Source organism: Fomitopsis serialis, assembly GCF_022376445.1.
Source record: "Fomitopsis serialis strain Sig1Antser10 chromosome Unknown B0H18scaffold_78, whole genome shotgun sequence".
NCBI lineage: Eukaryota > Fungi > Basidiomycota > Agaricomycetes > Polyporales > Fomitopsidaceae > Fomitopsis > Fomitopsis serialis.
This window is the reverse complement of record NW_025955038.1, coordinates 78,110-104,677: the sequence shown is the minus strand read 5'-3', so window position 1 is coordinate 104,677 and position 26,568 is coordinate 78,110. Positions and strand designations below refer to the sequence as shown.

Genomic DNA, 26,568 nt, shown 5'->3' with positions numbered 1-26,568 from the left:
AATAACTGAGGTCACGAACAAAAAAATTACTCACTTCCCAGCATGAACGATGTTTGAGTTCAGCCGCCTGAACCGTGCACCAACGTCAGTTTCTGCTGTCTTGAGGCTGTCGATATAACTGGCGATTTGGACGGCCTTGCGCTCGTAGGTGTCAGTACTAAAACTTGTCTTTGAGCGTAGTGTACCAGTTTTGTAGAACTCGTCTGCACAGCAGATCACAGCTGCGGCTGCGATTGCCATCGCCTGAGTCGGGATTCCGTCTTCGAAGACTGTTGGGCGCGTGTGGCCCAAGCCATAGGCGTGTTGAAAGAATACAGCATCAAGAATCGCAGGGATCAAACCCCCGCTTTCAAATGCTCCGACAACGGTGTACTGTACAGAACAGTATCTGTCAGTACTTGTTGAGTTATTAAAAAAATGGGAATACCTTGTCGTGTGGATCCATGATGTGCAACAGCGGCGTCATAGTGACATTCGCATCGACAGCCTCGCTGACCCACGTCTTCCTGCTCAGGCTGGCCTCGGTGCCATTGATCGTCATCCCGCTGAGGTCTTGCCCCGAGAGGTCGTGCGCCTGGGCAGGCACTAGAAAGTCGCGATGGGTCAAGGGAAAAAGGTGGGCGGCAACTGACTTGAAGGTGCCTCGGAAGGTCGACACCATGTCCGTGACCTATAAGGAGCTCAATTAGCAATTGAGAAGATACTGTGATAGAAAGGAGATACATGCTTTGTTAAAGAGGATAGTGTCGCAGCAAGGATCGTAGTCAACTATTTTACCTCGTAGATTCCCGGGTATTGCATGACTGTGGCGGTCTTCGCGAGACGCACTGAAGATGGCACTTGACGCAAGGTCTTTAATCGTATTCCTTTCAGGGAATGCACCCGTGACAATGATAAACTCCTCCATCGTAGCCTTGAGCTCCGGGATATATTGCAGCCGGAGCTGCTTCGCAAGATCATCTGGAATGTCTTTGAGTTGTACGGGTTGCAGAGGTGGGCTATTTGGCACTTCAAGTCGGGGAGCAACAGGCCGCTGGGGTGAGCTAGCATCCATACTTCGGCCTGCTGCGTTGTCAATCAGCAAGCTCACAACTTGAATTCGAATCGAATCAGTGTTCTTACCCGATGCCGGAAGTCTTGCAGGGTACCGAGACCCCCCCGGTGCGTCTGAAGGACATCCCTCGAACTGACTTGAGTTGACATGACCCGACTAAGCCCTCGTTGTACCTGCGACGGGAGGGGCCTGGGCCCGGGCTGAAATCGCTCGATACCCCAACTAGTAGTCGTGTAGGGATGGTAGTGGTATGCTGTACTAGATGATCGGTAGCGATCCACACCGACACTACTGTGCCGAGAGCTTTCATTACTGCCAGGCTGATCCATGCCAGTGCGCGTACGGTCGCGCCAGGACGCAACACTGGATCCGGATGCCTGGATGTTCGTGCCGAAGTCGAACGGGTTTTGAACAGTGGCGGGCGCGAACTGACCTTGCGCGGTGGGCGCAGACTGACCTTGCGCGGCAGGCACGAACTGACCTTGCGCAGTGGGAGGTGCGAACTGGCCTTGCGCAGTGGGTGTGAAGTGGTCCTGCACCGCAGTAGCGAAGTGGTCCTGCACCGCGGTGGGCGCAAATTGACGTTGCGTTGCGGTGGGCGCGAGCTGCCAGTGACCTTGTGTGTCGGGCGTGAATTGACCTTGCGCGGCGGTAGTGAACTGCTCGTGTACGGCGGCGGCGGTGAATTCGCCTTGCATGGTGGCTGCGAACTGGCTGTGCGGGTCGGCTGCGAACTGGCCATGCGGGGCTGTGGCGAACTGGCCGTGCGGGGTTTCAGCTACAAATTGGCCTCCCTCAGCGGCTGTGTTAAGGTCCTGATCACCGACCGCGAACTCTCCGAGTTGCAGCTCTTGCCAGTGTGCGAAGGGGTGTTGGAACACGAGGTCAGGGACGAGCTCGCAAGCTCGGCCGCGATAGTACCTGGCCGAAAATGGATAAGGGAAGGGTATATATACAGGGGTTTTCGATGTACATACCTCACGCGATTGCCCTTCGGGCATCGTCCGCGCCCGGGACACTCGCGCCCGTCGACCGTCGTTCCGCTTGTTCTCACACAATCGCGTCAGCCCACCTGGGGGTTTACTACCAGAAGGCTCTGGGGGCAGCTGAAAGCCCGCCGCTCGCTGCGTTGCCGTACCTCGCGCGCATGCTGTCACTCGCCGATGCTCTGCTGGCCGTCGCTGTGCCGCAGACTCCCGCCGTCGTCGTCGACCCACCTGCCTAGACGGGGCTGAAGCCGTCTACCCGCCGTTGAACGCCACACGCGCGCCACCGCCGCCGCACGTCGTACGATCGACCTGTCGAACCGAACCGCCCGGGACAGGGCCGAAGCTGTCCACCGCTGCACCGCCGAACCGTTGTCTTGCCCGCCGCCGAGGGTACCGTCGTCGAACCGCCGAACTGTTGAACTGTCGAACCGCCCGCCGAGGGTACCGAACCGCCTGCCGAGGGCACCGCCGAACCGTCTGTCGAGGACACCGTTGATCGAACCGCCGCCGTTGCTGGAGATGTTGAAGAGTTGCCGGATTTGGACGAGGATCGCGCCGCCGTACGTGTACGCCTTACCTTCGCACCTAAGGGTCGCCCGTCGGAGCTCGCATGAGCATGGACTATCGGCCGAATGTCGGAGTGTTGGAATGGGTGCCGGAGCTGGATGACTGCGCCGAGAGGATGAAGACTTGAGCTTGGGGGAGTGCCGGATGTTGAACTGTGGGAGTGCACACAACGCGCTCGCTTGCTTCGCTCGGGGGAGTGTGTTGGAACACGAGGTCAGGGACGAGCTCGCAAGCTCGGCCGCGATAGTACCTGGCCGAAAATGGATAAGGGAAGGGTATATATACAGGGGTTTTCGATGTACATACCTCACGCGATTGCCCTTCGGGCATCGTCCGCGCCCGGGACACTCGCGCCCGTCGACCGTCGTTCCGCTTGTTCTCACAAGGGGAGTGCATTGAGTGGATTTGTGAGGTCATCTTGCAGGGCCATGGAGTGGTCGGATTCACTCTGCACCGCACCCTACGCACTTGTGACTCAGTGAGTAGTCCGAGTAGCTCAACTTCGTACTCACCTGCACCTGCATCATAGCAGGATCATAACCGTAGTCATAACCGTAGTCATAACCTATTGCTGGTGCTGCGTGATCCCCTTCGAGTCCAAGTTGAGTCGATTGTGGGTTTCCCGCTGGATTGAGTTCCGCCATGCGATTTGCGCGTACGTTCTGCGAATTTTCAGTGATCCTGTGTGATTAAGTAGAATATCTTTACAAACCCGAGGCTCCGTTGGCCTCACAGGGCCCCTAGCCCGACGATTTTGTGAGGATGTCGGGGCGCTATGCTCTGACATGGCGGTGACAGAGCTGGTGACTGGTGAGAGACAACGTGCAGTCGTGGGTATTCACGACTGCTTCCTGTGATGAGACGAGACAAGACGAGACGAGACAGGATGAAAATAGCTCATACTAAAGTTACATTCACACAGCAAATACGTACAACGGAGAGCTTACAACACGACACGTGGGCAGAAAGGGCAAGGTGCAAATGTCAATGAAAGGATGGCAGGCCAGCTCTAAGCGCAAGCCCAGCGAGGAAGGTCGGCTGACACGGATGTCGAGGCGTCGACAGGAGAGGGCACAAGGATGATGTTACAACAAAACATAGGGAATGGCACGCTAGGGGAATTCAAATAGTCGTGATATGAAAAAAGCCTGTACTGTGGCTAGACCGTAATAGGATGAGTATGTGAGTACGAATTTAAGGCATAGACGTACCATTGCATGCTCGTCTACACAACTCCCTCTCAGCCTCCAGCCACTGTAGGCTTGGCGTTCACGATAGCGAGCAGGTCTTCACGAACCTCGCCAAAAGAACTGTATATGTCACTGTCGTCGTCCTCATCCTCGGACGACACCGAGAGATCGGCGACTTCGGCTTTGAAGGCCTTGCGCCATTTACGGTGCTCGGCTTTCAGTGTGGCTTGGATGGTCGGTTCGATATCGATCCCATGCTCGTGCGCAATAGTGCAGAGCACGGGTCGTGGGAACCCGCGCGGGTAGCGGGTACGGGTATGCCCGGGTACGGGTACGGGTCACGTTTTTGTGACCCGGACCGAACCCGTACCCGTGACCATACCCGTCACTTGCGCAAGCGCCAGACGCCGCCCGCCGTGTCGAACAACACAGCGACGCGCCATAGGCTGTTTGCGCACCCCACCGCGTCAACACCTGCGCGTCGGTCGTCCTCTCACGGGCCTCTCATGCCCGGCCTCTTTCACCCGCTCGCTCTCGCCCGTCTCGCCCTCGCCTGTCTCGCCTGTCTCACCCACGAGTCGCCCGCTCGCATACGCCAGCCCCGCCCCACGCGCTCGTACCATCCCACTGCCCGAACACAACATCCTCGAACGCGCAACTTTGCAGCCAACGAACGGACAGCGGGCACATAAGCGAAGGGCGGGAAAGGCGAGTGCAAACACGGGCAGGCAGGTTCGCTGATAACGAGCGCAGGGTGCAGCGACTCTGCGCAGCACCAGTCTGCTGCGCGACGCGTACGACGATCGCGAGCACACGGGGATTTGTCCTGCGTGGGGACACGCCTGACGAACGGGCGGGCGGGCAGACGAGCGAGCAGGTTACCAGGCATGCGGGCGGGCTGGCGAGTAAGCGCGTGTGCGGGGGAGCTGGCAGGCGGACGAGCTGGCGAGACAACGAATGAGGGCCGCGAGATGGCATGTATAGGTGAGCCATCATCACCAGCTCCCCTACCGGCTTCGTAGCCCACCCTCGCCCTCCTACCTCGTCTCGGACGCACCAAAAGCGTTCCGAGGTCGTATACTGCACGTCAGACGCCCCGCATAAGAGCGGGCTCGTCACCTCGTGCTCTACGCCCGCCACCACGTCACCACCTTCCTTATCAACCACACCCCCGCCCTCACGCCCTCGCGCCCTCTACGCCTTGCGGATGCACCAAACGCATGCCGAGCACGAACCCAACACACAAGACGACCCCGCATCACAGCGGGGTCGTCTATTCGCATCGCACCGCCTTCCCCACTACCGCATCTCCCTCCCCGCTTACCACCGCCCTCCGGCTGCCCGCGTCTCGCACGCATCGAACGCGTGCCGCGGTCTTGGCACAGACGACAGGCAACCCCGCAGAAGAATGGGGCTGTCTGTCCGTTTGCCCCCGCCGTCTCAGCGACCCTCGGACGCGTGCAATGCGCACCGAGGATGTATAGCGCATCCCAGGCGTCCCGGCGCGACGGCGGGACATCTGATCGCAAACTCGGGCCCTCCCCGCCACGTCGCTGCTTTATCGCCATGCCCTAGCCCTCCTACCTCGCCACCCCACGCTCTGCAGCTCTCGGACGCGCCAAACGCATGCCGAGCACGCAGCACGTACCCCGCGGAAGAGCGAGGTCGTCTATTCGTGCGCCGCCGCCTTCCCAGTCCTCCCCCGTCGTCCTACCATCTCTCGGACGCGTGCGATGCGTGCCGAGGATTAACTGCGCATGCCAGGCGTCCCCGCACAATGACGGGTTGTCTAGTGGCGAGCTTGGGCCCTCCACGACACGCCACCGCCTTCTCGCCCTGCCACAGCCACGTCGCCGCGCTGCCCTCTAACATACGGTCGGCGAACGTGTGGACGAGCAAGCAGACGGCGGGAAAGCGGGCTGGCGAGTGGGCGTGCGATCGAGTGGGTGAGCGGGCGAGCGGGCAGGTGAGTGAGTGGACGAGCACTGCTGACGAATGGAAGGAGGCACGGAACGATCATGGGTGGCTGCGACGGTGGGCAGGACCCGTTCACTTACCCGTGGACCCGCGAACCCGCCTGCACCCGTGCAAAACCCGTACCCGCTGTCACGGGTCGGTACCCGGGGCGGGTACGGGTACGGGTACACCTCGGGACACCCGCGGGTGTACCCGTGCTCTGCACTAGCACTGCGCAAGGTCCTCCAGCCTGTGGAGACTCTCCTCGGTAACGTGGATACAGTTCGTCTGCGTTGCCCTAATGGACTTGAGGAGCCGAATCTGTCGTTCCTTCTCGTGAATCTTGGAGTCGAGCGCATTGCATTCTTGGACACGAGCGACAAGGGCAGACCTCTGCGCGTCGATCATGAGGGCAATCGCATCTTCAGACATCTCGTCGGGCTCAGGAAGACTTGTGTCGCTAGATGTCTAATAAACGGCATCAGTGGTATTCGGCTTTGAGACGTAGGCAGACATACTAAGATTGCAAACGGAAGTTCGCAGCCAAGACTATCAACGATGTCGCCGAACTTGATTCCTCGAGACTGATGATGCAGTGCTCCAGGGTAAGGACTGTATCGAGCACGTCCCTTGCCAGGGCTACGCAAGGTGCGGCGGCTGGAGTCCTGGGATGTAATGCTGGTGGAACGACCACGGGCCTCCCTAGGAGTTGCTGGATCCAGATTTCAGTCACAAAGATCGAGTCACTGGTTGTAGCACGTACCAGGAGCCACTGAACTTGAGCAGTCAGGGGATGATGTCGCCGATCCACCATCTGGCTGCGACGAGGGATAAGATGACTCCAGTGTGACTGGAGGATTGTCTTTCTGGAGTTCGATGTTGGAGTGGACAGAAGTCATTGTGCGATGAGCGTGAAAGTGTTGCTGTATGGTGGAAGGACGAGACAAGACAAGACGGCTGTGCTCACAGCGCAGGCAATAGCTGACAGAGACCGTGTGAACGGACTAGTGTTGGAATTCGTAACGGACCGTACTATACGCACGGACTTTTGTAGTATACAATAGGATACCAGCCTTAGGCTGCCGTCTGGGTCACCAGACGGGCGCTTTTTTCGTGTTTACGTAATCTACTCTGCCAATTGAGCAGCTCACGCCGAGTCTCCTGAGCGGTGCGACTGCCACTGGCAAGCTAGGACCCATGGATGCCAGTCTGCATGGCGACCTCTACCAGAACGGCTTCCCTATCGTCTGTGTTGACTGTTTTCGTCAATTTGATTCCTACGACGTACTAGTGCAACACATCAGCCTCCACCATCCACTCGACTCGCATCTACGGGACTTCGCGTCACGACCTGGTTCAGAGACTGAGCCAGTCAAGCACCCAAACTGCCAGTACCGGGTCAGAAACGAGGCGCTCCCAACGTTCTTCGACACCTTCAGCACGGATAAACATGCAAAGGATCGTCTCAAAAATCCGTGCTACCCATTCACCGATTACGCAGAGCTACAGTTGGCACGATGGATGAACGAGCGGATGAACTCCACCATGATAGATGAGTTTCTCAAATTGGACTGGGTAAGCGAGTCGTCCATTAACATGATGTCGACTCATGCGTTTTCTACCATTTCCGTAGGTTCGCCGCCATACGCCTTCCTTCCATTCGTGCCACACACTGCGTTCGTGGATCGAAGTCCAGCCGTCTGGTCCAGCCTGGCAAACAGCAACGATCAAGGTCGAAGGTTATCCACCTATCGCTCGTTACGGTGAACCGAAGGTGATCTTCCGTGACGCACTGGAGTGCGTGGAGTTCTTATACGGGCATCCGCTGTTCGGACCGTATGTCAGCACGGGACCCGAGGTTGTGCATACGCAAATGGGCCAGCGCGTTATCACTGACTTCAGTACAGCTACACTGGCTTGGAATATGCAGGTAAAGCCATAATCTTCGATGACGTCCATCGTGTGCTGACAATATTCATAACTATACTCACCAGAGCAAGCTCCCGACTGGCGCAGAGGTAGTTGGCGTGCATCTGGGCTCGGACAAACTGGCAGTTTCCAGTCACTCCGGAGACTACGAGATGCACCCTCTCTTGCTGACCTTAGCGGGTCTCCCCGCCACGATTCGCTCAAAACTTTCCAACGATGCATGGATGTGCATTGCGTACCTCCCAGTGCCGAAGTTCGCCGTACATACAAGCTACCAGGGTATCCTGGCTAACCGTGTCCTGCACGAAGCCATGGACCTCGTGACAGCAAAACTCAAGACTGCCGCTCGTTTTGGGTATCCAATGGCTGATGCATACGGGAATGTGCGCATCGTTCATCCCCCTGTCGTTGCTCTTTCAGGTGACCTTGTCGAACACCTTTCCATGGCGGCGGTTGGCTCGTCCGTCTCCCCTGTTTCTCTTGCCACGTCTAGCCAGTTCGGTGACGGCAAAGTCTATGCACGGCGCACGAAAGCCCATACCCTGGACCTCATCCACTCTGTCTCGAAGGTCGTCGATCCCTGGAAGTTGCACGACTTCCAGCGAGAATGCAAGAAGGTCGGATTGAACGGCGTACACATGCCGTGGTGGCGCGACTATCTCTTCACCGACCCATCCATCTTCTGTGTTTCCGACCTCTTACACTCCAACTACAAATTTTTCTTCGACCACCTCCTCCCGGCTTGCCAGATCGCTGTCGGCGCCCATGAACTGGATCGTCGCTTCGCCGCACGACACAAGCGCATTGGCTATGCTGCCTTGCGACGAGTGTCTGAGGTGAAGCAGATGACTGGTCGAATGCATCGGGAGATCATGCGCACGACCATTGTCGCCATCGAAGGTGCCGTTTCACCCGGGTTCATGCGCGCTATGCGTGCGATCCTCGACTTCCTCCTTGCTGCACAGAGTCCTCGTCATACGCCTTCATCGCTCGCTAAGATGACAACAGACCTACGTACCTTCCACGAGCATAAGAAGGCGATTATGGCGGCTGGTGGGCGTGGTTCACTGACGCACTGGCGAATCCCCAAACTCGAAATCTTATCTAACTATGTTCCGGTCATCCTTTCCCATGGAGCCCTTCCGCAGTGGAGCTGCGACTCCGTCGAACGCCTGCTCCGTACTGAAGCCAAGAAGCCGTTCACGATGTTTACGAATCATCGGCGTGCCGACTTCGGTGAGCAGTGCGCGCGTCATCTGGATCGCGTCGAGAAGATGCGGAACCTCGAGCTCTACGCGCTCTTCAAGATTCACGGCGCGGACATCAGTAGCGTTCTCCAATCTCGCAACGAGATGAGCGATGTTGAGCTGGAGGATGCAGCCACGCGTGGTCTCGCACGCACTCTCTTGGAGCAAGCGTTGCCAGGAACTGGCGCCGAGCGCTGTATCCGCACGTCGAGGACAACGCGCAATCTGTTCGCTACGGGGTCCCACAGTGCGACCGGATCCAACGTTGCATTTCACCTCAACAAACAGCCAAGTGCGACATACGCTATCGACAAAGTGGCAGATGTATACAAAATCGCTGACTTCCGCGCTGCTCTCGCTGACTACGTGCAAGGCCTCGATCTCGACGCCCGGCAAGGGATGCCTCACCTAGGGTCGAGTTACTATCAGGACATCGGGCTTGATCACTTGTGCGTCTGGGAGACCTACCGGATCCAAGTGCTCTCCGCGTACAATGACGCCGTGCGCATGGATCCTGAGACGCTTCGGGCAATTCCACCGAGTGCGAAGTACCCTTTCGGGATGTGCGATCCGGTCATCGTCGACAGTCTCAGAGCGGATGGACAGTTGCGGCAGGCTGGTAAGTGAATTCTCATCGCGGCGCGCGTGGTGTATGCATCATGCTCAGTGGTCCATGTTCTAGGTTCTCTGATCGCCCAAGTGCGAGTTGTCTTCGAGCTAATCCCTCGCAAAGGCCATGTCCTCCCGAACGCTTGCGTGTACCACTATGCTATATCCAAGACTTCGAGTTCGCTGACGTCGATGAGCGTGGATACCCCGAGAAGACCGCGGACATCCTCATGTACAGGCTCCAGCGAAGGTGCTACCTCGATGCCAGGGGTACAGTTCAGCGTGGAGGTGAGGTTGTTCCACTGACCGGCATAGTACGACCTGTCGACCTCTCGCCTGTGCACGCCGCGCGTGTGATGGATCACTCACTTGACGAATCGTCTGTGCTCGAGCTACCTGGTTATTTCTGGTTGAATGATATGTGGGATGTGGAGGTTTACGAGACACTCGCCACGGCCTAGCAAGTAGCATCACGATGAAATGTAGTATTTCTTAATTGAATATGTTTCACGCAATCGATTCATACTCGCTATTTACAAATTATAATGTGCAATCTCGTGTGGTTTGTCACCGGTGTATTCGGTCCTTGCTGTTTGTTTTCCTGATTTAGTTAGAAGGGTGCGATCTGGTGCGATCTGACGGCCTGTAAGCGGGGCATCTGAGAGCTGCTGTCAGCAGCTGTGAGCGGCTCCCAGCGTTTCAGCTTTCGCGATGTGTCTGCCCACAACCTCAAGAGCCTCTCCTCGCAGTTCCCAGGAGACCTCCACGCACCCTCCTTCTCTTCTCATATACCCTCTGCGTTGCACCCAGTCCTCGACTCCCTCAACCCCCCGTACCACTACTCTCTGAACTATGGTCGCCATCGAGAAAGGCTTCGAGCGGCTCAAGAACTCCCGCAGCGTCCAGAGCTTCAAGGAGCTGCGTTCGCGCCCTCCGCGTCCGCTCAAGAAGTACATCTGGATCTCGCTTACCACCTGCTTCCTCTTCTTCTCCGCATTCCTGCTCTATCTCCTCGTCGCGCTCTCCACGCCCATCATCAAGGACATCTTCATCTTCCGCATCCAGTTCACCCAGGAAGATGGAACCGTCCCCTCTACGACCGCAACGGACCTCCGCTTCGGCGTCTGGGGCGTCTGCGCCTACAGCGAGCTCCCCGGCTTCGTCGAGTGCTACGGCCCGACGCTGGGCTACACCATCCCCGAGAGCATCCTCAACATAACCGGCTACCCCACTCTCGTTGAGGACGTCGACGAGGTGCTTACCGGTATCCTCGTCCTCCACCCGATCACTGCGGGACTCGCGTTCGCGAGCGTGTTCACCTCGCTCTTCCTCGAGTCCCACGCGATGTGCATCATCTCGCTCGTGCTGTCCATCATCACCCTCCTTGTCGGCGCCCTCGTCTTCGCGATCGACCTCGCCCTTGGTATCATCGGACGCATCAAGATCGCGGCGCTCTCGAACTACGTGTACGCCGTCAGCTGGGGCCCGGGCGTGTGGATGATCCTCGCGGCGGTGATATGTCTGTTCGCGGGCATGATCCTGCTCAGCGTGACGGTGTGCGAGTGCTGTGGGGTGCGCGAGTTTGGCGACGAGGATAAGGAGGCGGAGACCCTGAACGAGGCGTAGCGCGGAGGTACGTGCTCGTTGCGCGTCTGGCTGTATGTGTCTCATATCTGCCACGCAGCCCCGCTGCGCCCTTGAGCGACATCTCTGTGTACTCGCCCGTCTGCGAAACTCCCCAGACTCAATCAGGGCTCGCCTCGCGAGTCCGGTGTTCACGACCCTCATGACCGAATCACGACCCGCGACGATTCCTCACGACCCGGTCACGACCTGTCACGACTGTTGTCGGGCCCGCGGCTGCACGCCCGCTGTGCTGTCGCTGATGCGGCGGTCCCGATGATTCCTTAGCTCGATACCATGCTCTATGCTCTGGCTTTCTGTCGCTTTTTTTGGTAGTGTAGGTCGGTGTAGGTGCGGACGTACGTTCCGAGTGCTCGGACCGCTGAAGCGGTGTTGTTCTGACCTCGCGGAGGACACGTGCTCAGTGGTCGGGCTAACGTTTGCAATGCACTGTTGGTTTGGCTGTCCGTCTACGTGTGCGCTGTTCATCCAACGAAGCTCACCGTTTCGGTCGTGCTCTCAGACTGATCTGAGTGGGATGATATCGGCTAGCGATGTGTCTGTACTGAACTCCGGCAGCTTGCAACATCCATCCATGTGACCGAGCCTATTGTAGGTGCGTCCTCGAGTTGATGTAGTACACGATCGACTGACTATCTGCTCTACATGTGCGCAACATCGTCTTCTGAGTGACGCCAGACAGCGGTTGGTCAGTGGACTGGGTCTCGACGATCACGTCACTGACACGCAGGAATCGCTCGTGGACTGCCCTTCCCTCGATGAGACATGACCTTGTCCATCAGCTCTCTGTCGCCAGCGGTCAGCCGGATGCTCCTGAAACGCCGAACACGTCCCAGTGCAGTAGCGATGCGGTGGCTCGGCACTGGCAGTAGCTTGTGAACTTCGAAGCGGATTGCCACTACAAATACATGGTGCTCAAGGACCGGAGTAATAGAACCACATCCAGTCGCCACTGCGCGTGCAGTGGCTTGACAGTCCGAGGCTTTGACATGACCGATCCACATAGACTTGTACTACGCATCTTCGTAGGTCATTCTGTTAGTGGGACACCGTGTTATGCATTTACGTCACAGATAATGTGCAAGTTCTCGCTGTGGTTTAGCGACGCTCGCTATTCTCGCGCCACAGGTGAACCGGTGACATTCGACGTCCGCTCTGGCTTGATCGGCGCCCGGAAACCCTGCGGTCGCAAAGACATCCAGTTGAAAGGTAAGAGCATCTCATAGCATCTCATACTTATACTTCGTCCAATCGGTCTGAGAATACTCACTGATCGGATCCAGTAAACTCTAAGCAAATATGACTGGTCCGGCCCGGCGTCACTCTAAAGTTAAGCTTCTCCAGCGGGAACGGTTCGAAATTCGAAACATGTCACCTGGCATTGACCTGGCACAAATCATGTAGTCTACAATTGCCAGTGAGCGACGCCATCGAAATTGCAGAACTACGAGATCGACCTCTGTGATAGGTTTGTATGTCAATTCCGAGCTAATTTTACGACGCTCAGGCGATAGGGCGATTCACTACAGGTGCAGCGTTTCCGGTGGGTACAAGACGATATCACGGACGGGTCTGAGAATGGCTCGCGAACTGCCGTTCATATCACTCGATGATATTCCTGCGGCTCCCTGCGGGTATCGTGCGTCAGCATCAGCAAATAGCCGAATGTTACTTATACTCCCACCACATTGTACTTAGTGCAGTGAGTACTAGCGATTCCCCGCATCTACACCCACTTGATATCACGTCCAGGTGTCTTTCAAGACTGTTGTCTTCGACGCCCGATCACGCAGCCGCATCATGACAGATGCACTTGAGGTCGCGAGTGCCGTCTTCGCTGTTTTCGTGTTGACCATCCTCATCCATTGGAGGTTTCATCCGGTAAGCTTTATCGGCGCGTGTTTACATGAGTACAACGATACTAATGCTGGCATGGGTGTCGTTCACAGTTATACACTATCCCGACGGTTGGGCCGTCGCTTCCCCTCCTCTCATTCATAGGTGCCTACAGGTACTGTACTAATGCCCGGGAGGTCCTCCAAGAAGGTTACGCGAAGGTCAGATGTCGTACAAGTATGCAGATACTACCGTAACTGACCTGTCCATATCCCTCCTCAGTACAAAGTCTTCAAGGTCGCTATGCTCGACCAGTGGATTGTGATCGTCAGTGGCGCGGACATGAACGAGGAACTGCGCAAGATCCCGGACTCGCATGCGACTTTCGAGAAGGCAGCTGAAGATGTATGTCGACCCAAACCTCTCTCCATCTAGATCAACGGTGTACCTACTCTAATATTTTGACAGCTGATTCAGATACGATACACTCTGTCAGAGAGTGTTGTTACTGGATGCGTTTCCGTAAGGATTTACGGACGTTTGATTGACTCTAATCGGCTTCAGGCGGAGCCTGAATATGGTTAAGAGCCTTCCTCCAGATCCGTAACGCACGTTTAGAAGTATTCTGCACCTGCTAATGTGGCTTCCCTTGCGTACTGGTATGCCGCGCACTACGAAGAGAGGGAGGCTATGTGCGCAATGATACAAGGATCTGTGAATACTTATACAGTCACTTCGAGCCATCGAGGACTTCGCCAACTGTCGCGTAGAGCATGGACGCACGTCACAATCACTGCATGTAAGTGCTGTGCCTATATAATTATTCATCGCACGAGGAATGACCGGTACTCGACTGACAACGATTGAATCAGAGTGATGTCATTTTGAAGTCTTCAAGTTGTCGCCGCTGCCTCTGCACAGGTCAACCAGTGCACAGACTCTAACGTCCGTGTGTGCATGTGAGGCCTCGATGGCTCACGAAAGGTCTGCCGAGGTGCCCGTCGAGCAGCGCGAATCTCGCGCGCGTACAGAGGGGCGATTCCCGTCTTGGAACGGGGAACATCGTCGATCGGACTGGAAAGGCGCGAGGAGGAGAGGGCGTCGCAGTCAGCGGGCAAGCCCGGTGACTGCGGTGGAGGTCGACGCGTCCCTAAAGGGAGCCTACGGCGACCGTCGGAGGCATCAGCGAGAAACAGAGAAGATCAAATGTGCCTCTATATACGAGCCCGGGGGTGGCGAAGCCAGCCGTGGACCGTGGAGGACGCAAGAGAGAGAGAAGAACGGAGACGAATGTGCAGATGAAAGACCTGGTATACATCGATTCGAAGTACGGTACCGTTACGTGCGAGCAGGAATATAGCTTACGTAATCTACCAGGCGGCTACTCTACGATGCATGAAGGTCCAGCTCCCCTTATACGCCTCCCGGAAGGCCTCCGCCAGGCCCCGCTCCGAGCTCTAGCACCGTAAGCATTACTCAAGGTTTTGAGCGCCTGTTGCATGACCTGTGGCGGGAATCCGCGGGATCGATGGTAGGGGTGAAAGCTCTGCTTAGCTGTTTTTGAGCTGTTTGCACTCTGCCAGGCACTGGGCTAGGAGGTATCCCGAGCTCGACCTGCACCCTTACCTGCCCGGATGCACATCGGCCAGCGAGGGTATGGGTTCCGCGCGCGTGAAGGCAGGTCCGCGGGCCCACAGGCAAGTGGGAGAGTATGAGCCCGGGCAAGCAGGTACGCGGGCAGGTGGGCGATCGCGTGGGTGACGGGTGAGGTGGGCGGTGTTGAACGAACGTCGGCGTTGGGCGGTAACGAGCGAATGGAGTGCACGAGCGGCGGGGTATATCGATAAACGAGTGTGCGGTTTGTCTCGTCCTCGGGGCGGGGAGGCAAACGCGCGAGGTAAATACATGCGAACGTCGAGCTAATAAAGTGAATTCCTTATCTAAGTAAGGTACGGATCGGGTGCAGTCATATCGCGCCGCAGCGCGGCGCGTCGGCGAGCCGGGAATCGGGTATGCGCTCGCCCGGTTGTTCCAACACACCCCCTCGAGCCATGAACGATCAGAGGCGAGCCGGAAACAACGAACAAAATGAGAAACAAAACAGAAACAATGGGTGAACATACAGTACACCCCCTCAATCACCAAGCTCCGGTTTCTTCGACAAGATACGCCGTGGAGGCGCTCTGCTTCGCGGGTACAACCGCGGTCGACGTCGTCTCGTTTTGGCAGTTGGCCTGGTAGTGGCCCTTCTGCCCGCACTTGAAGCAGGTGATCTGCTCGATCGGGCGCCTAGGGCGTCCTGGAGTCTCGGTGTGCATGATCGCGGCAGCAACACCGGGGTCCTTCGGCGGGCGGGTCTTCGTCGTCGTGGCCTCGCGCTCAGCGGTCTGGGCCTGGCGCTCGTACTCGTTAATGAGTCGCACAATTGCGTAGTCGAGGGTGAGGTCGTCGGGAGGGGTCGCATCGAGGGAGATGGCGAAGGAAACGTACGAATCCGGTAACCCGTTCATCAGGACCAAGATCTGATCTTCGTCGGTAACGGTGACCTCGGCGGCTTCGAGTCGGAAGGCAGCGGAGGCGACAGCGGCAATCCATGCCTGCATCGAGCCGGTCATCTTCATCGCATAGAACTTGCGGCGGAGCGAGAGGCGAGTCCCCAAGCCTCGGGCCTGGTGCATCGTCTCGAGCCTCGTCCAAACTTCGGCGGCGGTGCCTGCGCGGACGTGCGACAGCTGTGATCGCTCGACGCCAAGCGCAAGCTCGGCACGCGCCTCGTCGGTCTTCTTCACCCACGCTTTCACCGTCTTCGCCGAGTCACTCCCCATTGGCCTCTCCTTGGCCGTACCTCCGGTCACTTCCCACAGTCCCTTCCGGACCAGCAGGGCCTGCATCACTACAGCCCACTCGGCGTAGTTCGTCTCGTCGAGCTTAAAGATGTTGCTCGTCGTCATCGTCGCGTCGATCGTCGGTCACGGGGTCGTCGTCGGTTCGCAGGTACGTCGTTGGGTTCGCGGTGCGTGCGTCGGTAAGCGGGGTCGATCGGGCGCGCGGGTCGGGTTCAGGTCGATCGTCGGTGACGGCTTCGGCCCCGTCAGGCGGTCTCGATTTGTCCGTCGAGAGCGGATGCGCGTTTGTGTTGAACGAACGTCGGCGTTGGGCGGTAACGAGCGAATGGAGTGCACGAGCGGCGGGGTATATCGATAAACGAGTGTGCGGTTTGTCTCGTCCTCGGGGCGGGGAGGCAAACGCGCGAGGTAAATACATGCGAACGTCGAGCTAATAAAGTGAATTCCTTATCTAAGTAAGGTACGGATCGGGTGCAGTCATATCGCGCCGCAGCGCGGCGCGTCGGCGAGCCGGGAATCGGGTATGCGCTCGCCCGGTTGTTCCAACAGGCGGCCGGCCAAGCGGATGGATGGGAGCACGGGCGAGAGCGGTATCTGAGAGGGGCTGTGGGCAAGAGGGCATGCGAGCGTGTGGGCGGGCAAGCGGTAGGCGAGAGCGCCAGGGCGAGCGGGCGAGAAGGCAAGTGGGTGAGAAGGCCAGGCCATCGAACGAGTGGGCGAGCAAGCAGGCAGGCGAGCTGAGTAGCCAGAGAGCAAGGGCGAACGGGTGGGCAGGTGGTAGCGGCCGTACAGGTGAGAGTGGCCACACAGGTGAGGGCGGACGGGCGGTTACGAGCTACCAAGAGCGCTGATATATTCGAGCAAGGTCAATGTGGTGCTCTTCGTGTATCATCAAGGTATTTCAGAGCTACTCACACTTCGTGTTGTACATACTTAATGGAAGCTAACTACACGTTCAGTCTTGGTAGTGTTATGCCACAAGTTGGTACTGCTCAGCGTAGATATCGTGAGGTCAGGCCTTTGTAGGCCCTCTCTCGGCTTGCTAGCTACCCAAAAGATGAGCCATTTGTAATGATCACTCGATATAACTCACTAAATCAGACAATTTTCGATTGATATTCTGACACACATACGAGAAAACGAGCCTAGCACAGTACACTGCGGACAAACCGCGTTGTGCGAAGCGCTCACATGGTACTTACATTGTAAGGGCGTGTATATTTTTACGGCTCTAAGTCGGAGCTCCTAACATAGAGAATGGGATTCCTTTGTTCGGCCTAACATTTTGAATGTTCCTAGAATCGGGAATGTAAGTGTTATGTTCTTCCTATGTTCCGAAATCGTGCCATGTTCTAGGAATGTACTTCCCATGTTAGGGAAGTTCACTTGATGGCTTACTAATATACACGCCCTTGCAATGTTAGGCCTATGTAAGCGCCTCGCACAATCCGGGTTGTCCGCAGTGAGTACGAACCATCCGCCATGACCACCCAGCAACGCCGGAAAAGGTAATCCGGCAAATGCCGACACACAGTGAAGCCTCCTACAACCGACTCTAAATGTCCCATCAAGCAGGGGGGTCCCAACCCCCTTGCTTGATCGTCGTGGTTAGAGCAGCGTTCTCGACGTTTCAGAGCTAGACATTTGCGCGCCTGCGGCAAAATATATTTCCCGTCATCTCGATCTTAACGCCACTGCCGGCACCACGGCCGCCTTCCTATTGTAGTTGTCGGACTTCAGGATATTCATGCTCAACCTGTTTACGGCGGGTCTCACGGGCGCTTCTTCACGCTCATTTGAGGTTTAAGGCCATCAAACCGCGTCCAAATCCTTACGGAAACGCATCCACTCACCCGATTCACATCCCCACCATCCGCGGCCCCTTGACAAAGAATCTGGGAATCCTGTTCGGCGACGTCGTCGATGAGGTCAATGCAGCGTTCGCGGACACCATCGGAAACAAGCTACAGAGTGACGGCGAGTTGAACATTCCCATGCGGTGTCGAACTTACCATTTACATGGGTCGTCCTTTGCAGAATGGATCAGCGTAGACGTGCTGATGACCATGGCAGTGGTTATCTCGCGGGCGAGCAACCGTGTCTTTGTCGGCCTTCCTTTGTGTGAAGTCCATTTTTGAATACAAAGCAATGGCTTGTAGAGCTGATCCGCATTATCAACAGGCCGGAACGAGGTTTATCTTCAAATCGTCCGCCAATTCACATTCGACGTCGCGAAGGGGAGATTCCTCCTCAGCTTGTTTCCGAAGTTTCTGAAGGCAGTGGTTGGTCCGCTCATCCCATGGGCACGCAGGGCCACGCGGGACGCATCGGTGTACCTCACACCCATTATCGAGGAACGTCAGAAAAAGCTAAAGGCTATGGGTGATGACTGGACGGACAAACCTGTAAGCCGCTAGTGACACAGACTGATTATCACTCATTGAGACCCTTCGGATGCAAGAATGACTACATGACGTGGATGATTGACGAAGCCAACCGGGAAGGCCAGCCTACCCAGGTGATACTTGAGGGTCTCATGGTCTCCAACTTCACTGCCATCCACACATCCAGCAATGTGCGTACATTTATTTATAGTACTATGTACATGCCTATGATGGATGTGTTTCGCTGACGATACACGCACCAGAGTATGACACAAGCAGTCTACCACATTGCAGACTCCCCTGAATATGCGGCGATATTACGCGAGGAGGTAGAGAGCGTTGTTAAGGAGCACGGGTGGACTAAAGTCGCATTTGGTAAGATGTGGAAGTTGGACAGCTTTATGCGCGAGTCGCAGCGGATGAACGGCATCACGCACAGTGCGTGGCCACATACACCCTCCTGTTTCTCTTATTGAATAGTTGCCCGTCTGTGTAGTATCCGTCATGCGGAAGACGCTGCAAGACACAACGCTCTCCGACGGGACGTTCCTTCCGGCGGGTACCATCGTCGCGGGTGCATCGAGCGCGACGCACCGGGATGCGCGCAGCTACCACAATCCAGACATCTTCAATCCATTCCGCTTCGCCGACATGCGTACAGAAGACGGCGCTAGTATCAAGCACCAGTTCGTCAGCACCTCGCCGGAGTACGTGCCATTTGGGCACGGAAAACATGCTTGGTACGTAGCGGGTTTTCGGCCTGTCCGTTGGCAACTGGCGTATTCGCTGATTGATTTTTCTCTGCCGTACTAGCCCCGGCCGCTTTTTCGCTGTGAACGAGCTGAAGGTCATGATAGGGTACACCTTGCTCCACTACGATCTCAAATTTGAGAGTGGGCAGCCAAGACCGGATAACTCGTCGCGCTGGCATAGTGTAGTGCCCCCGCGCAAAGATGTACTGTTCCGTAAGCGACAGGTTGTGGCTGCTTGACAGTCTACCAATGTTGGATTGCGGAATCTTTCAAGCCCCCTGGACTGTCGCAGATCGTCGAGTGAGCTGGTGGACGTACTTAGCTAGTCCTGCAATGCATATTATATACCTGGTTCGTTCGGAGTGGGGCGGCGAAAGGGCCCGCCGATTGTATATATCCGACGAACATCGAAGGCTGTCCTCTATGGAAGAGGCACTATTGAGGGGAATCTGTGGTACTCTATACAGTATGTGCCGCTGTGCACGAGAGGCAACTTGGGGAGAATGTACCGAAACAAATGAAGTGAATATGCTACAAAACGGCAGCGTTGACCGCACATAGCGGGTATCGTGATGGGACAGCATGAAAACGAGAGTGGTACGTAGTCGCCGTCCAGGTGCGGCGCAGCTGTAAATAAAGCGAATGTGTGGCAGTGATTCTATAGGACAAGGTCGAGTTTGATCTGTGCACAGCACTCCGTGAGCGTTTCTCCTAGAAAGAGCCGAGCCTACTGACCATCGCCACAGAACGCTGGATCTCTGCCAAGATCTCCGCGTGAAGTTCCCGCACGTCTCTGACGATAGACATGCGGCACGACACACACTTGGTTATCTCCCGCGAGCCGGCCATCAACAACATCGACGAGAGCAAGACCTCGCCTATGTCGGGCACGGGCCCAGGCATACTGCACAGCAGGTCGCGCAGCACGACGCGAAGGTGCTCGACATCCAGTATGACGGCGCCTTCACGCGGCGGCCTGTCGTCGTTGATCGGACGAGGATCGCAGATCCCACAGAGAAAGTGCCGGAATCCGCTCCAGCTCTTCCACACCCGGTCATCCTGTACGAAGCGTTGCACGACGGCCTTGCACTTCTCGCGATACTGCATGAGCGCAAAGAGGATGGTGGCAGGGAGACTGTCCAGTCCTATTGGCGCAGCGGCTGCCAGGAATATCCGGTCGTGGCGTAGGCTGAGCTTGGCTGCCTCGAGAGCGAGGCTGGGCATCCGCATCTGGCACGCAGCGGCGTAGACCGCCAGTGGGTCTTTGGCTGCAACCTTGGGGTCCATGAGCACCCGCTGCGCAAAGGTCATGGCTACTTCCATCTCGTACTTGAGCGATGCGCGCATTACTTCGCAGGCGGTCGTGGGGACATCTAGCACGGGGTCTTGTATTGGGTATATAATCCGGAGTAGTGGGTCAATGATCGAAGAGTGTTCGGTGACTCGCACGACAGGTATCCCGTACGCATCGTCTTCGGACGGTGCGGCGGCGTATCCGAGTCTGAACATCTCTTCGAATATCTCGGACGCCATGCGCATGGTGAGCTTGTGCACGCGGAACTCGACATTGTCGGCGGTGCGTAGAATGAGATCGGCGTCTGCTCTGTCGAAGGGTGGGAATGCAGGAGTTACGAGTGTGGCTGATAGTGGTCCGTCCTGCGGTGCATATCCACATGGATGGGACATTTCGAGGATTCCGCGGCGGTGTCCAGTCGTTACGCTGACCGCAGAACTTGTCCAGGCCCGTGTTGCCTCCGAGTCGCAGTTCGGTGCCAGTCGCAGTTAATCCATACAGCGACTCGCGCCTGTTTAAAGTAAATCGTCAGTGTTTTACTCCATTGCATAGTATGATGTATACTTCGAGATTTTCTTCGCAAGCCTTCACATCGGGTGTCGACTCTACGCAGGAGGAGGGACAGACTCCGGGACACTGACAGTGATGCGGCTCTTAAACGGAACCACGTGATCATTGTCCAAATCGCGTTCTCGTTCTTTTTGAGTCGCTCAATCATGCAGGAGGACCGAACACTGGCTGTGTCGCCGAGTCCACGCACTACTCTCGCTACATCCAGTGTTCTATAAGCATTCAACCAGGACAGAGAGGATTTAATGCTGTCGGCAATCCCGGTAATGTTTTAACGAATTCAATCAAGTATTGCGGCAAGGACCGTGGTTGTTACTCAGTAACAACTCACAACTTCCTGTCGTTAACAGTCCATTCAAGCTCACCATCGCTCTGCGTGGCTCGAACGGCCATGCCTGCTGCTTCCGAGACGTCTCATGTCTCAGCGTGCGAGGAGACACTCGGCTTCGTCGTCACGACGCCGGGTGCCATGAGTGTTCATCCTTTTTCGAAGCCTGGCGAGTGTTCAGCGGTATCTCAGAACAGTGCTGACAGGAGTGTAACAGGGAACCGTGTAAAATCGAACGTGGCAAAATTCAAGAACCAGTTGATACCAGACGATCCAGCTAATACGGTTCTCGCGATGTGCCGTGCTGGCGACAAATTGGTCGGACATGCATTTGCGACAACAAGCATCTACAAATCCTGTGAGTGAATCAAGAACTACTCGCCGTGATAAAATCGCTCGCGCTGTCCGGCACACAAGCTCGGCCATGATGGTTTGCTGGGAACGGCGAAGGCAGGCTGGATCACATAACTTGTTGTCGACAAGTCATATCACAGACGTGGGATTGCTACCGCACTCTTGCAAAGCTTGATGGTGTCGGACCCACTTCAGAACCTCTCCGTTATCGTTGTTGCCTCGTCGCACCCAACTATTCAGGCCGTCAGGTCTCAAGGTGTGCAAGACAACTCGTATCTGTGGCGGATATTCGACGCTAGTCTCCGTTGCAGACCATACAAGACGGCAAGTGTCTTGTGATTCGACGCGGCGCTCTCCCAAATGGTTGCGATCGAAGCTAGCATAAGTCGACCATGCGTTCGGATTGCTCCAATCGAACGAACGATGCGTAAAGGCGCCATTGTGTCATGGCGAACGTGTGCACACGTTCCCCTTCTGGAGCGACTGGACCTGTAATGCAGGAACTGGGATATCGTTCTCAGGGTAGCGAGACTAACCTCTATAGTGCAGGATGCCTGTGCGGATGCCTGTGCGGATATCTGCGCGTTATACGCGTCTCAGGCTGCGAGGCACACATGACACGGCCTGTTCCGAACGGCAGGAGATGCTGCTTGTTCAGGCGAAGATCACGCATGGTAGTCTCAGGGTGCTCTGTATTCTAGCCAGGGCCAGACCTAGAGACGACGAACAATTACTACATGGCGCATCCCGTGGAACTCTATCGACATCCTCGAATAGCTCATAAGCATGAAAAGGACCAAGGAAGGTTCGTGGACTGCATACGAATTCAATCAGCAGGCCGGAGACTGTTCTGGTGAGGTTCCTCGGTCCACGTAAACAGCGGTCACGACTAGCTGGTGCTTAGACAGGTGAAGCTGAACGAAGATCACTTCTTGTAGGAAGGGAATTTCTGTTCGAGCATACGGTGAGACTTGTATAGCAATCTATGCCGCGTTCGCTGTACAGAACGGCTCTTGTGCCCGGGCCCCGAAACTCAAGTCGTGAGAAGGTCAGTACGACACCGCTATGGAAGGATCAAGAAGACTAATGCATGGTTCCTCGTGTGAGGCATTTTTGCACAGACACGCGGAATCATGGATGTCTGGGCGAATACAGCTGACATGTGTACAGCGAAACATGTCAATGGTCGCCGAACGGATATCAAATAAGGTGTGGACACAACTCTAGTAGGATGGATGCCATATGTATTGAATTTTCCTTGTGTCGTATTCGCCCAGTGACAACTTTACTGAGACACCTGTGAGGATCATCGGGAAGCACGAGGGCACATAAGGCAACGAACCTGTCTTGTGGAGGCTGATACGTCTCATGATCAAGATGAGCGGCACATGAGGCCTTGAGGGGCGTCGCAGCAATCCGCCCGACGAACCGAAGATGTTTCTGCAAACGTGGAGAGACGCAGGAGCACCCTTATGCGCATGGCTTATCGACGCCAGCTTGACATCATGTCTCCGACGGAGTGACAAGGCCGTGACTTGGACTAGCCTAGGCAGTACGCAGACTTCACTTATAAGCCCGCTCTCACTCTCCCTTCGTTCTCCATCCCACTCGCAACTGTCATCCCTCTACCACCAACACAGCCACTGAGAACGACATGGCCTGCAACTGCCAGAGCACCTGCGAGTGAGTCAACTTGTTCTTTGTCGAGCATAGTTGGGACTATGGCTGACGACTGCTACGTTATCATGTAGCTCTTGCTCCTCCGCTGCGAGCTGCGCCTGCGCCCAGGGCACCTGCAAGTGCGCGAGCTGCCCGAACGCTGCGAAATAAACGAAGTACAGTGCATCTACTCCTCAATCCCTCGACCAACACACTGAGCCATCTATTCCAGGTCGTACTGTGTTCTTCAAGTTTTGCAATGGTCGGAAACGTGTACGATGTATGAGGGCTTGCCAATGTAACGCTGTGCCATGCAATTAACCTTGTATTGCCACTGAGGCACTTGTGCGGACCGACATGCGGCAATTGCGCCGACACGTGCGAGGCATTTCAGCGACGCTTCTGAGGCCTTTGCGCGTGGAGTATGATGTCTGTGGTGCATCGTTGACGGAGTCGCTGACGCTCATGTAAGTATAGAAGGCTTGAGGCCATAAGTACAACAACTGGGTGGGACGCTGGGGGCGCATGCACAGCCTCAGCCTGCGCAAGCCTTTCGCGTTTGTTCCAGATCACCACGTAGGCAACCAGTACAAGATGTGCCTCCTCGAAGTCACCGGCACATATCTGTCTCAATTGTATCCACACAAGATCGCGGACATCGGTCGCGACATGCTCCCCGTCCTCCGAGGCACTATCGGCCTGCAGCTGCCGAGTCGGGACTTCTATGTGACCAGGGCGTACCTCCGCAGCATCCTCAAGGCTTACCTGACGATCGGAAAGGAGATTTCCTTGGTGGTAAATAACAGCGAGTACATGAAGCTTGACAAATACGTCACGACGAACACGGCTACTTGGAGAAGAAAACATTGGTGGGACAAGTGTGCTGCGGAACTGGACTCCATGCTGGATGAACTGCAAGTACTGCGTTCCATCCCTATGTACGTCGATCCAGATCACACTCCATGCAGTATTGAGGAGCTGATGATTTCTTCGGATACCAGAATTGATGAGCCTGTTCCTTTGGGTGACGTCGATGTCGGGCGTGGCGTTAACCGAAATACGGCAACGACAGAATTCCAGGGCCAGGAGTTGCACGGGGAGAACGGAATTGTCGTGATTGATAAAGGCAGGGACGGAACAACAATTCCTGTGTTTGTTTTGAGCGAGTCTTCGAAATATCCTGAACGATCACCATGGAAATTTCAACGCTGACGGCCCCAGTACTACACCACATTCGTCTAGGAGTGACGACGAGGCAAGATGGTTGATTGATTGTACTGATGATACGACTACGAAGGACCGCTGTAGACCAATTGTTTTTTGTCTTGTAATGAATACCCAGGCCTTGCTCATCCCGTACATCAAATGGTGGCGTCGGTGAGATCGGAATCTTACCAGACGCTCAACCGGTCCTCCTCCTCGCGCATCACGATGATCGTTCCGAGTCGATCGTTCTGTTCGCAGCTCTACTGACGGAACGAGTATCGTCGTTGGAATCGCTTGAAACTCAACACAAAAGAACAAACAGGAAATCGGGTCTGGCACCTCCAACTGGGTCACTTCTGAGTCGAGGCTTCTGCCAGACGCTGTCAAAGTCTGTCCGACGCGAATCTCCAAACCATATACATTTCCGAAGGTCGCGGCTCATGTCGTCAGAAGACTCCTCGCAAGTAGCGAACAAAGGTGAGGTCTTCACGGTGGTACCAATCATCAACATCCAGCCTGACGTGGTTTGTTCGAGGCTCCCAGACAACAGCGCTGACCACGGACCAACTACGGCAGAAAAGGCCGCACCACAGTCTCAGTCGTTGGTCATGCAGATCGTCGTGAGACGGGACTTGCTTGATGTCGGTGCTGTGTGTTTTTTCTTCCCATGCGTCGACACTACTGACATTCTGCATTCATCTTGGATACGCTCGAACCATCCCGTCCCACTTGAACGTCACATCGACACGTACATCCTGATGGCAATGGCGTCCACTAGACTCCAGGATGGGGCGTTGGTCCACTGATGGCCCAGACAGCCCATGCTACGGCTGCCGTGAGTTCGCGACTGTTCTACCCTATCTCTACCGACATGGATGGACATTTGTACAACAGGTGTTACACGAGACGCGCGATCTCCCTGAGACCAGAGCATACCTTGACGATCTGAAGAACATGCGAAAGGTAAGCGAGCCATTCATCGAGCCAGTGGATCGAGGCAGCCCCGTGCCGTCGTCTCCGTGCATACTGAAGTCACGCCGACTTATCATCTGCATCATCTTACAGGCTGTCCTTCAGGTTATTTAGTCGTGACTCGCACACTCTACATTCTCTGACACTCGGTGGTAGGTAGCGGACCGCAAAGGCATCGAGAAGCTCGCCACTCTGCTTTCCTCGGCGGACCCCCCTATTCCACATCACTTATGGATCGAGCAGCCTGAGAACGAACCATCGTGCCTTGCATTGGCCCCAAATCGGCGCGAGAGCAGGGTCAAGAAGGCGTTGGACAAGAGCGGATGTAGGTTGTGGAAAGGGTAGGGTCCAAAGAATGCACGGATGGGGATGGCGAAGATTGTACAACAGAATGACGACGCGATCTTTCTTGCCATTAATACGGAGCGAGCTCACCAGAGTCCATGGAGAACAAAATATCACATTCCTCCTACTCGTACATACATGCGCGGCGGGGCACCGCGCCACATCTTTATGACTTTAGATAGCCTCGAGTTTGCAACGTAAGGGAACGGATCGCGATGCGGATCCAAGGGACGGCGGAACGGGGCGAAGCTAGTACATCTCCAGACTCATGCCGTCGTGAATCTCGTAGTCCGCGAGCGTGATGTGGTCCTTGTAGATCGTGTACCTGCGGTCGCAGGGCATTGTCCATCAGCTTAGAAGTCAATGCAGGGTAGATATAGTACGGTAGGCGCACCATTTCTTGAGCTGGATCTTCGTGTGATCCGTGCCGGTCTGAGCACCGATGAGCTTCTTCAGGTCGCCGACGGTATCGTCTGGACTGCACTTCACACGAACTGGAATACAAACAGTCAATGGGTTTTCAGGATAAAGAAATAAAGTAACACACACACCTTTGCGGCCGAGACGGTCATTAGCAATAACCTAGCGATCCGGGTGCAAGATTCGATTTACGCCACAGACGAGTCGATGAAGAGGCATGCAGAAGCGAAGAGCGATCCAGCCATCAGCACCAAGACTCAACAAGCACAGAAAGCAGATCACATACTTCAATCAAAGCCATGGTTCAAAAGCACTTGATGAAAGCGAAGACGACAGCACGGGCAGCGAGTACGCAGAGAGCAAGGAGTAGATGGGCAGGCGCTTGTGTCTATCTTGCATATCTTTCCGAGAAAGGAA

The 26,568-nt window shown here is 55.8% G+C and overlaps 9 protein-coding genes across 9 annotated transcripts; 5 read left to right on the top strand and 4 right to left on the bottom strand.

Annotated features, from left to right (window-relative positions):
• Positions 1–5,981: 5,981 nt before the first annotated feature.
• B0H18DRAFT_1122519 (uncharacterized protein) lies at positions 5,982–6,655 on the bottom strand (the record flags this gene model as incomplete). The annotated part of the gene is made up of 3 exons (XM_048034527.1): positions 5,982–6,224; positions 6,275–6,468; positions 6,520–6,655. 3 exons carry the CDS (start codon positions 6,653–6,655, stop codon positions 5,982–5,984), a joined length of 573 nt encoding a protein of 190 aa, XP_047889543.1.
• Positions 6,656–7,199: 544 nt separating this feature from the next.
• On the top strand, positions 7,200–10,004 carry B0H18DRAFT_1195909 (uncharacterized protein). The gene is made up of 4 exons (XM_048036077.1): positions 7,200–7,331; positions 7,390–7,686; positions 7,751–9,518; positions 9,600–10,004. Exons 1-4 carry the CDS (start codon positions 7,278–7,280, stop codon positions 9,845–9,847), a joined length of 2,367 nt encoding a protein of 788 aa, XP_047889542.1. The 5' UTR covers positions 7,200–7,277; the 3' UTR covers positions 9,848–10,004.
• Positions 10,005–12,932: 2,928 nt separating this feature from the next.
• B0H18DRAFT_1027922 (uncharacterized protein) lies at positions 12,933–13,619 on the top strand. Its single transcript, XM_048029903.1, has 4 exons — positions 12,933–13,066; positions 13,135–13,242; positions 13,304–13,426; positions 13,490–13,619. Exons 1-4 carry the CDS (start codon positions 12,986–12,988, stop codon positions 13,604–13,606), a joined length of 429 nt encoding a protein of 142 aa, XP_047889541.1. The 5' UTR covers positions 12,933–12,985; the 3' UTR covers positions 13,607–13,619.
• On the top strand, positions 13,607–14,444 carry B0H18DRAFT_1027919 (uncharacterized protein). Its single transcript, XM_048029902.1, is given in 6 exon segments — positions 13,607–13,705; positions 13,752–13,804; positions 13,920–13,966; positions 13,986–14,021; positions 14,053–14,194; positions 14,278–14,444. 4 exon segments carry the CDS (start codon positions 13,795–13,797, stop codon positions 14,146–14,148), a joined length of 189 nt encoding a protein of 62 aa, XP_047889540.1. The 5' UTR covers positions 13,607–13,705; positions 13,752–13,794; the 3' UTR covers positions 14,149–14,194; positions 14,278–14,444.
• Positions 14,445–15,414: 970 nt separating this feature from the next.
• Positions 15,415–15,972, bottom strand: B0H18DRAFT_857092 (uncharacterized protein; the record flags this gene model as incomplete). Its single annotated transcript, XM_048039664.1, has 2 exons — positions 15,415–15,709; positions 15,815–15,972. Coding segments are annotated over 2 exons (453 nt in total), but the record flags the coding sequence as incomplete, so codon positions are not given.
• A 1,696-nt stretch (positions 15,973–17,668) lies between these two features.
• Positions 17,669–19,248, top strand: B0H18DRAFT_1213844 (cytochrome P450). Its single transcript, XM_048036543.1, has 7 exons — positions 17,669–17,844; positions 17,905–17,988; positions 18,049–18,272; positions 18,329–18,442; positions 18,515–18,689; positions 18,748–18,991; positions 19,065–19,248. The coding sequence occupies exons 2-7, from the start codon at positions 17,928–17,930 to the stop codon at positions 19,240–19,242; spliced, it is 996 nt and encodes a 331-aa protein (XP_047889538.1). The 5' UTR covers positions 17,669–17,844; positions 17,905–17,927; the 3' UTR covers positions 19,243–19,248.
• A 413-nt stretch (positions 19,249–19,661) lies between these two features.
• Positions 19,662–20,689, bottom strand: B0H18DRAFT_1122513 (uncharacterized protein; the record flags this gene model as incomplete). Its single annotated transcript, XM_048034526.1, has 2 exons — positions 19,662–19,685; positions 19,739–20,689. The coding sequence occupies 2 exons, from the start codon at positions 20,687–20,689 to the stop codon at positions 19,662–19,664; spliced, it is 975 nt and encodes a 324-aa protein (XP_047889537.1).
• A 4,347-nt stretch (positions 20,690–25,036) lies between these two features.
• On the top strand, positions 25,037–25,825 carry B0H18DRAFT_1027893 (uncharacterized protein). The gene is made up of 4 exons (XM_048029901.1): positions 25,037–25,059; positions 25,193–25,249; positions 25,309–25,491; positions 25,543–25,825. The coding sequence occupies exons 1-4, from the start codon at positions 25,054–25,056 to the stop codon at positions 25,729–25,731; spliced, it is 435 nt and encodes a 144-aa protein (XP_047889536.1). The 5' UTR covers positions 25,037–25,053; the 3' UTR covers positions 25,732–25,825.
• B0H18DRAFT_912296 (ubiquitin-like protein) lies at positions 25,816–26,516 on the bottom strand. Its single transcript, XM_048041560.1, has 4 exons — positions 26,438–26,516; positions 26,283–26,313; positions 26,126–26,225; positions 25,816–26,056 (listed from the first exon to the last, which is right to left on the bottom strand). The coding sequence occupies exons 1-4, from the start codon at positions 26,450–26,452 to the stop codon at positions 25,981–25,983; spliced, it is 222 nt and encodes a 73-aa protein (XP_047889535.1). The 5' UTR covers positions 26,453–26,516; the 3' UTR covers positions 25,816–25,980.
• Between the last annotated feature and the right edge of the window lie 52 nt (positions 26,517–26,568).

What these genes read in the sequence shown, in the direction of transcription:
- B0H18DRAFT_1195909 (XM_048036077.1), top strand. Translation starts at nt 7,278, where the DNA reads ATGAACGAGCGGATGAACTCCACCATGATAGATGAGTTTCTCAAATTG. An exon ending in CACTGGCTTGGAATATGCAG is followed by an intron (nt 7,687 to 7,750) that starts GTAAAGCCATAA and finishes TATACTCACCAG; the next exon opens with AGCAAGCTCCCGACTGGCGC. An exon ending in CGATCCGGTCATCGTCGACA is followed by an intron (nt 9,519 to 9,599) that starts GTCTCAGAGCGG and finishes CATCATGCTCAG; the next exon opens with TGGTCCATGTTCTAGGTTCT.
- B0H18DRAFT_1027922 (XM_048029903.1), top strand. Translation starts at nt 12,986, where the DNA reads ATGACAGATGCACTTGAGGTCGCGAGTGCCGTCTTCGCTGTTTTCGTG. An exon ending in TCCAAGAAGGTTACGCGAAG is followed by an intron (nt 13,243 to 13,303) that starts GTCAGATGTCGT and finishes ATCCCTCCTCAG; the next exon opens with TACAAAGTCTTCAAGGTCGC. An exon ending in TCGAGAAGGCAGCTGAAGAT is followed by an intron (nt 13,427 to 13,489) that starts GTATGTCGACCC and finishes ATATTTTGACAG; the next exon opens with CTGATTCAGATACGATACAC.
- B0H18DRAFT_1027919 (XM_048029902.1), top strand. An exon ending in AAAGGTCTGCCGAGGTGCCC is followed by an intron (nt 14,022 to 14,052) that starts GTCGAGCAGCGC and finishes GCGCGCGTACAG; the next exon opens with AGGGGCGATTCCCGTCTTGG.
- B0H18DRAFT_1213844 (XM_048036543.1), top strand. Translation starts at nt 17,928, where the DNA reads ATGACCATGGCAGTGGTTATCTCGCGGGCGAGCAACCGTGTCTTTGTC. An exon ending in CTTTGTCGGCCTTCCTTTGT is followed by an intron (nt 17,989 to 18,048) that starts GTGAAGTCCATT and finishes CATTATCAACAG; the next exon opens with GCCGGAACGAGGTTTATCTT. An exon ending in CCATCCACACATCCAGCAAT is followed by an intron (nt 18,443 to 18,514) that starts GTGCGTACATTT and finishes TACACGCACCAG; the next exon opens with AGTATGACACAAGCAGTCTA.
- B0H18DRAFT_1027893 (XM_048029901.1), top strand. An exon ending in CAGCCCATGCTACGGCTGCC is followed by an intron (nt 25,250 to 25,308) that starts GTGAGTTCGCGA and finishes TTTGTACAACAG; the next exon opens with GTGTTACACGAGACGCGCGA. An exon ending in TCTTACAGGCTGTCCTTCAG is followed by an intron (nt 25,492 to 25,542) that starts GTTATTTAGTCG and finishes ACTCGGTGGTAG; the next exon opens with GTAGCGGACCGCAAAGGCAT.
- B0H18DRAFT_912296 (XM_048041560.1), bottom strand. An exon ending in TGACCGTCTCGGCCGCAAAG is followed by an intron (nt 26,226 to 26,282) that starts GTGTGTGTGTTA and finishes TTTGTATTCCAG; the next exon opens with TTCGTGTGAAGTGCAGTCCA. An exon ending in AAGATCCAGCTCAAGAAATG is followed by an intron (nt 26,057 to 26,125) that starts GTGCGCCTACCG and finishes CTGCGACCGCAG; the next exon opens with GTACACGATCTACAAGGACC.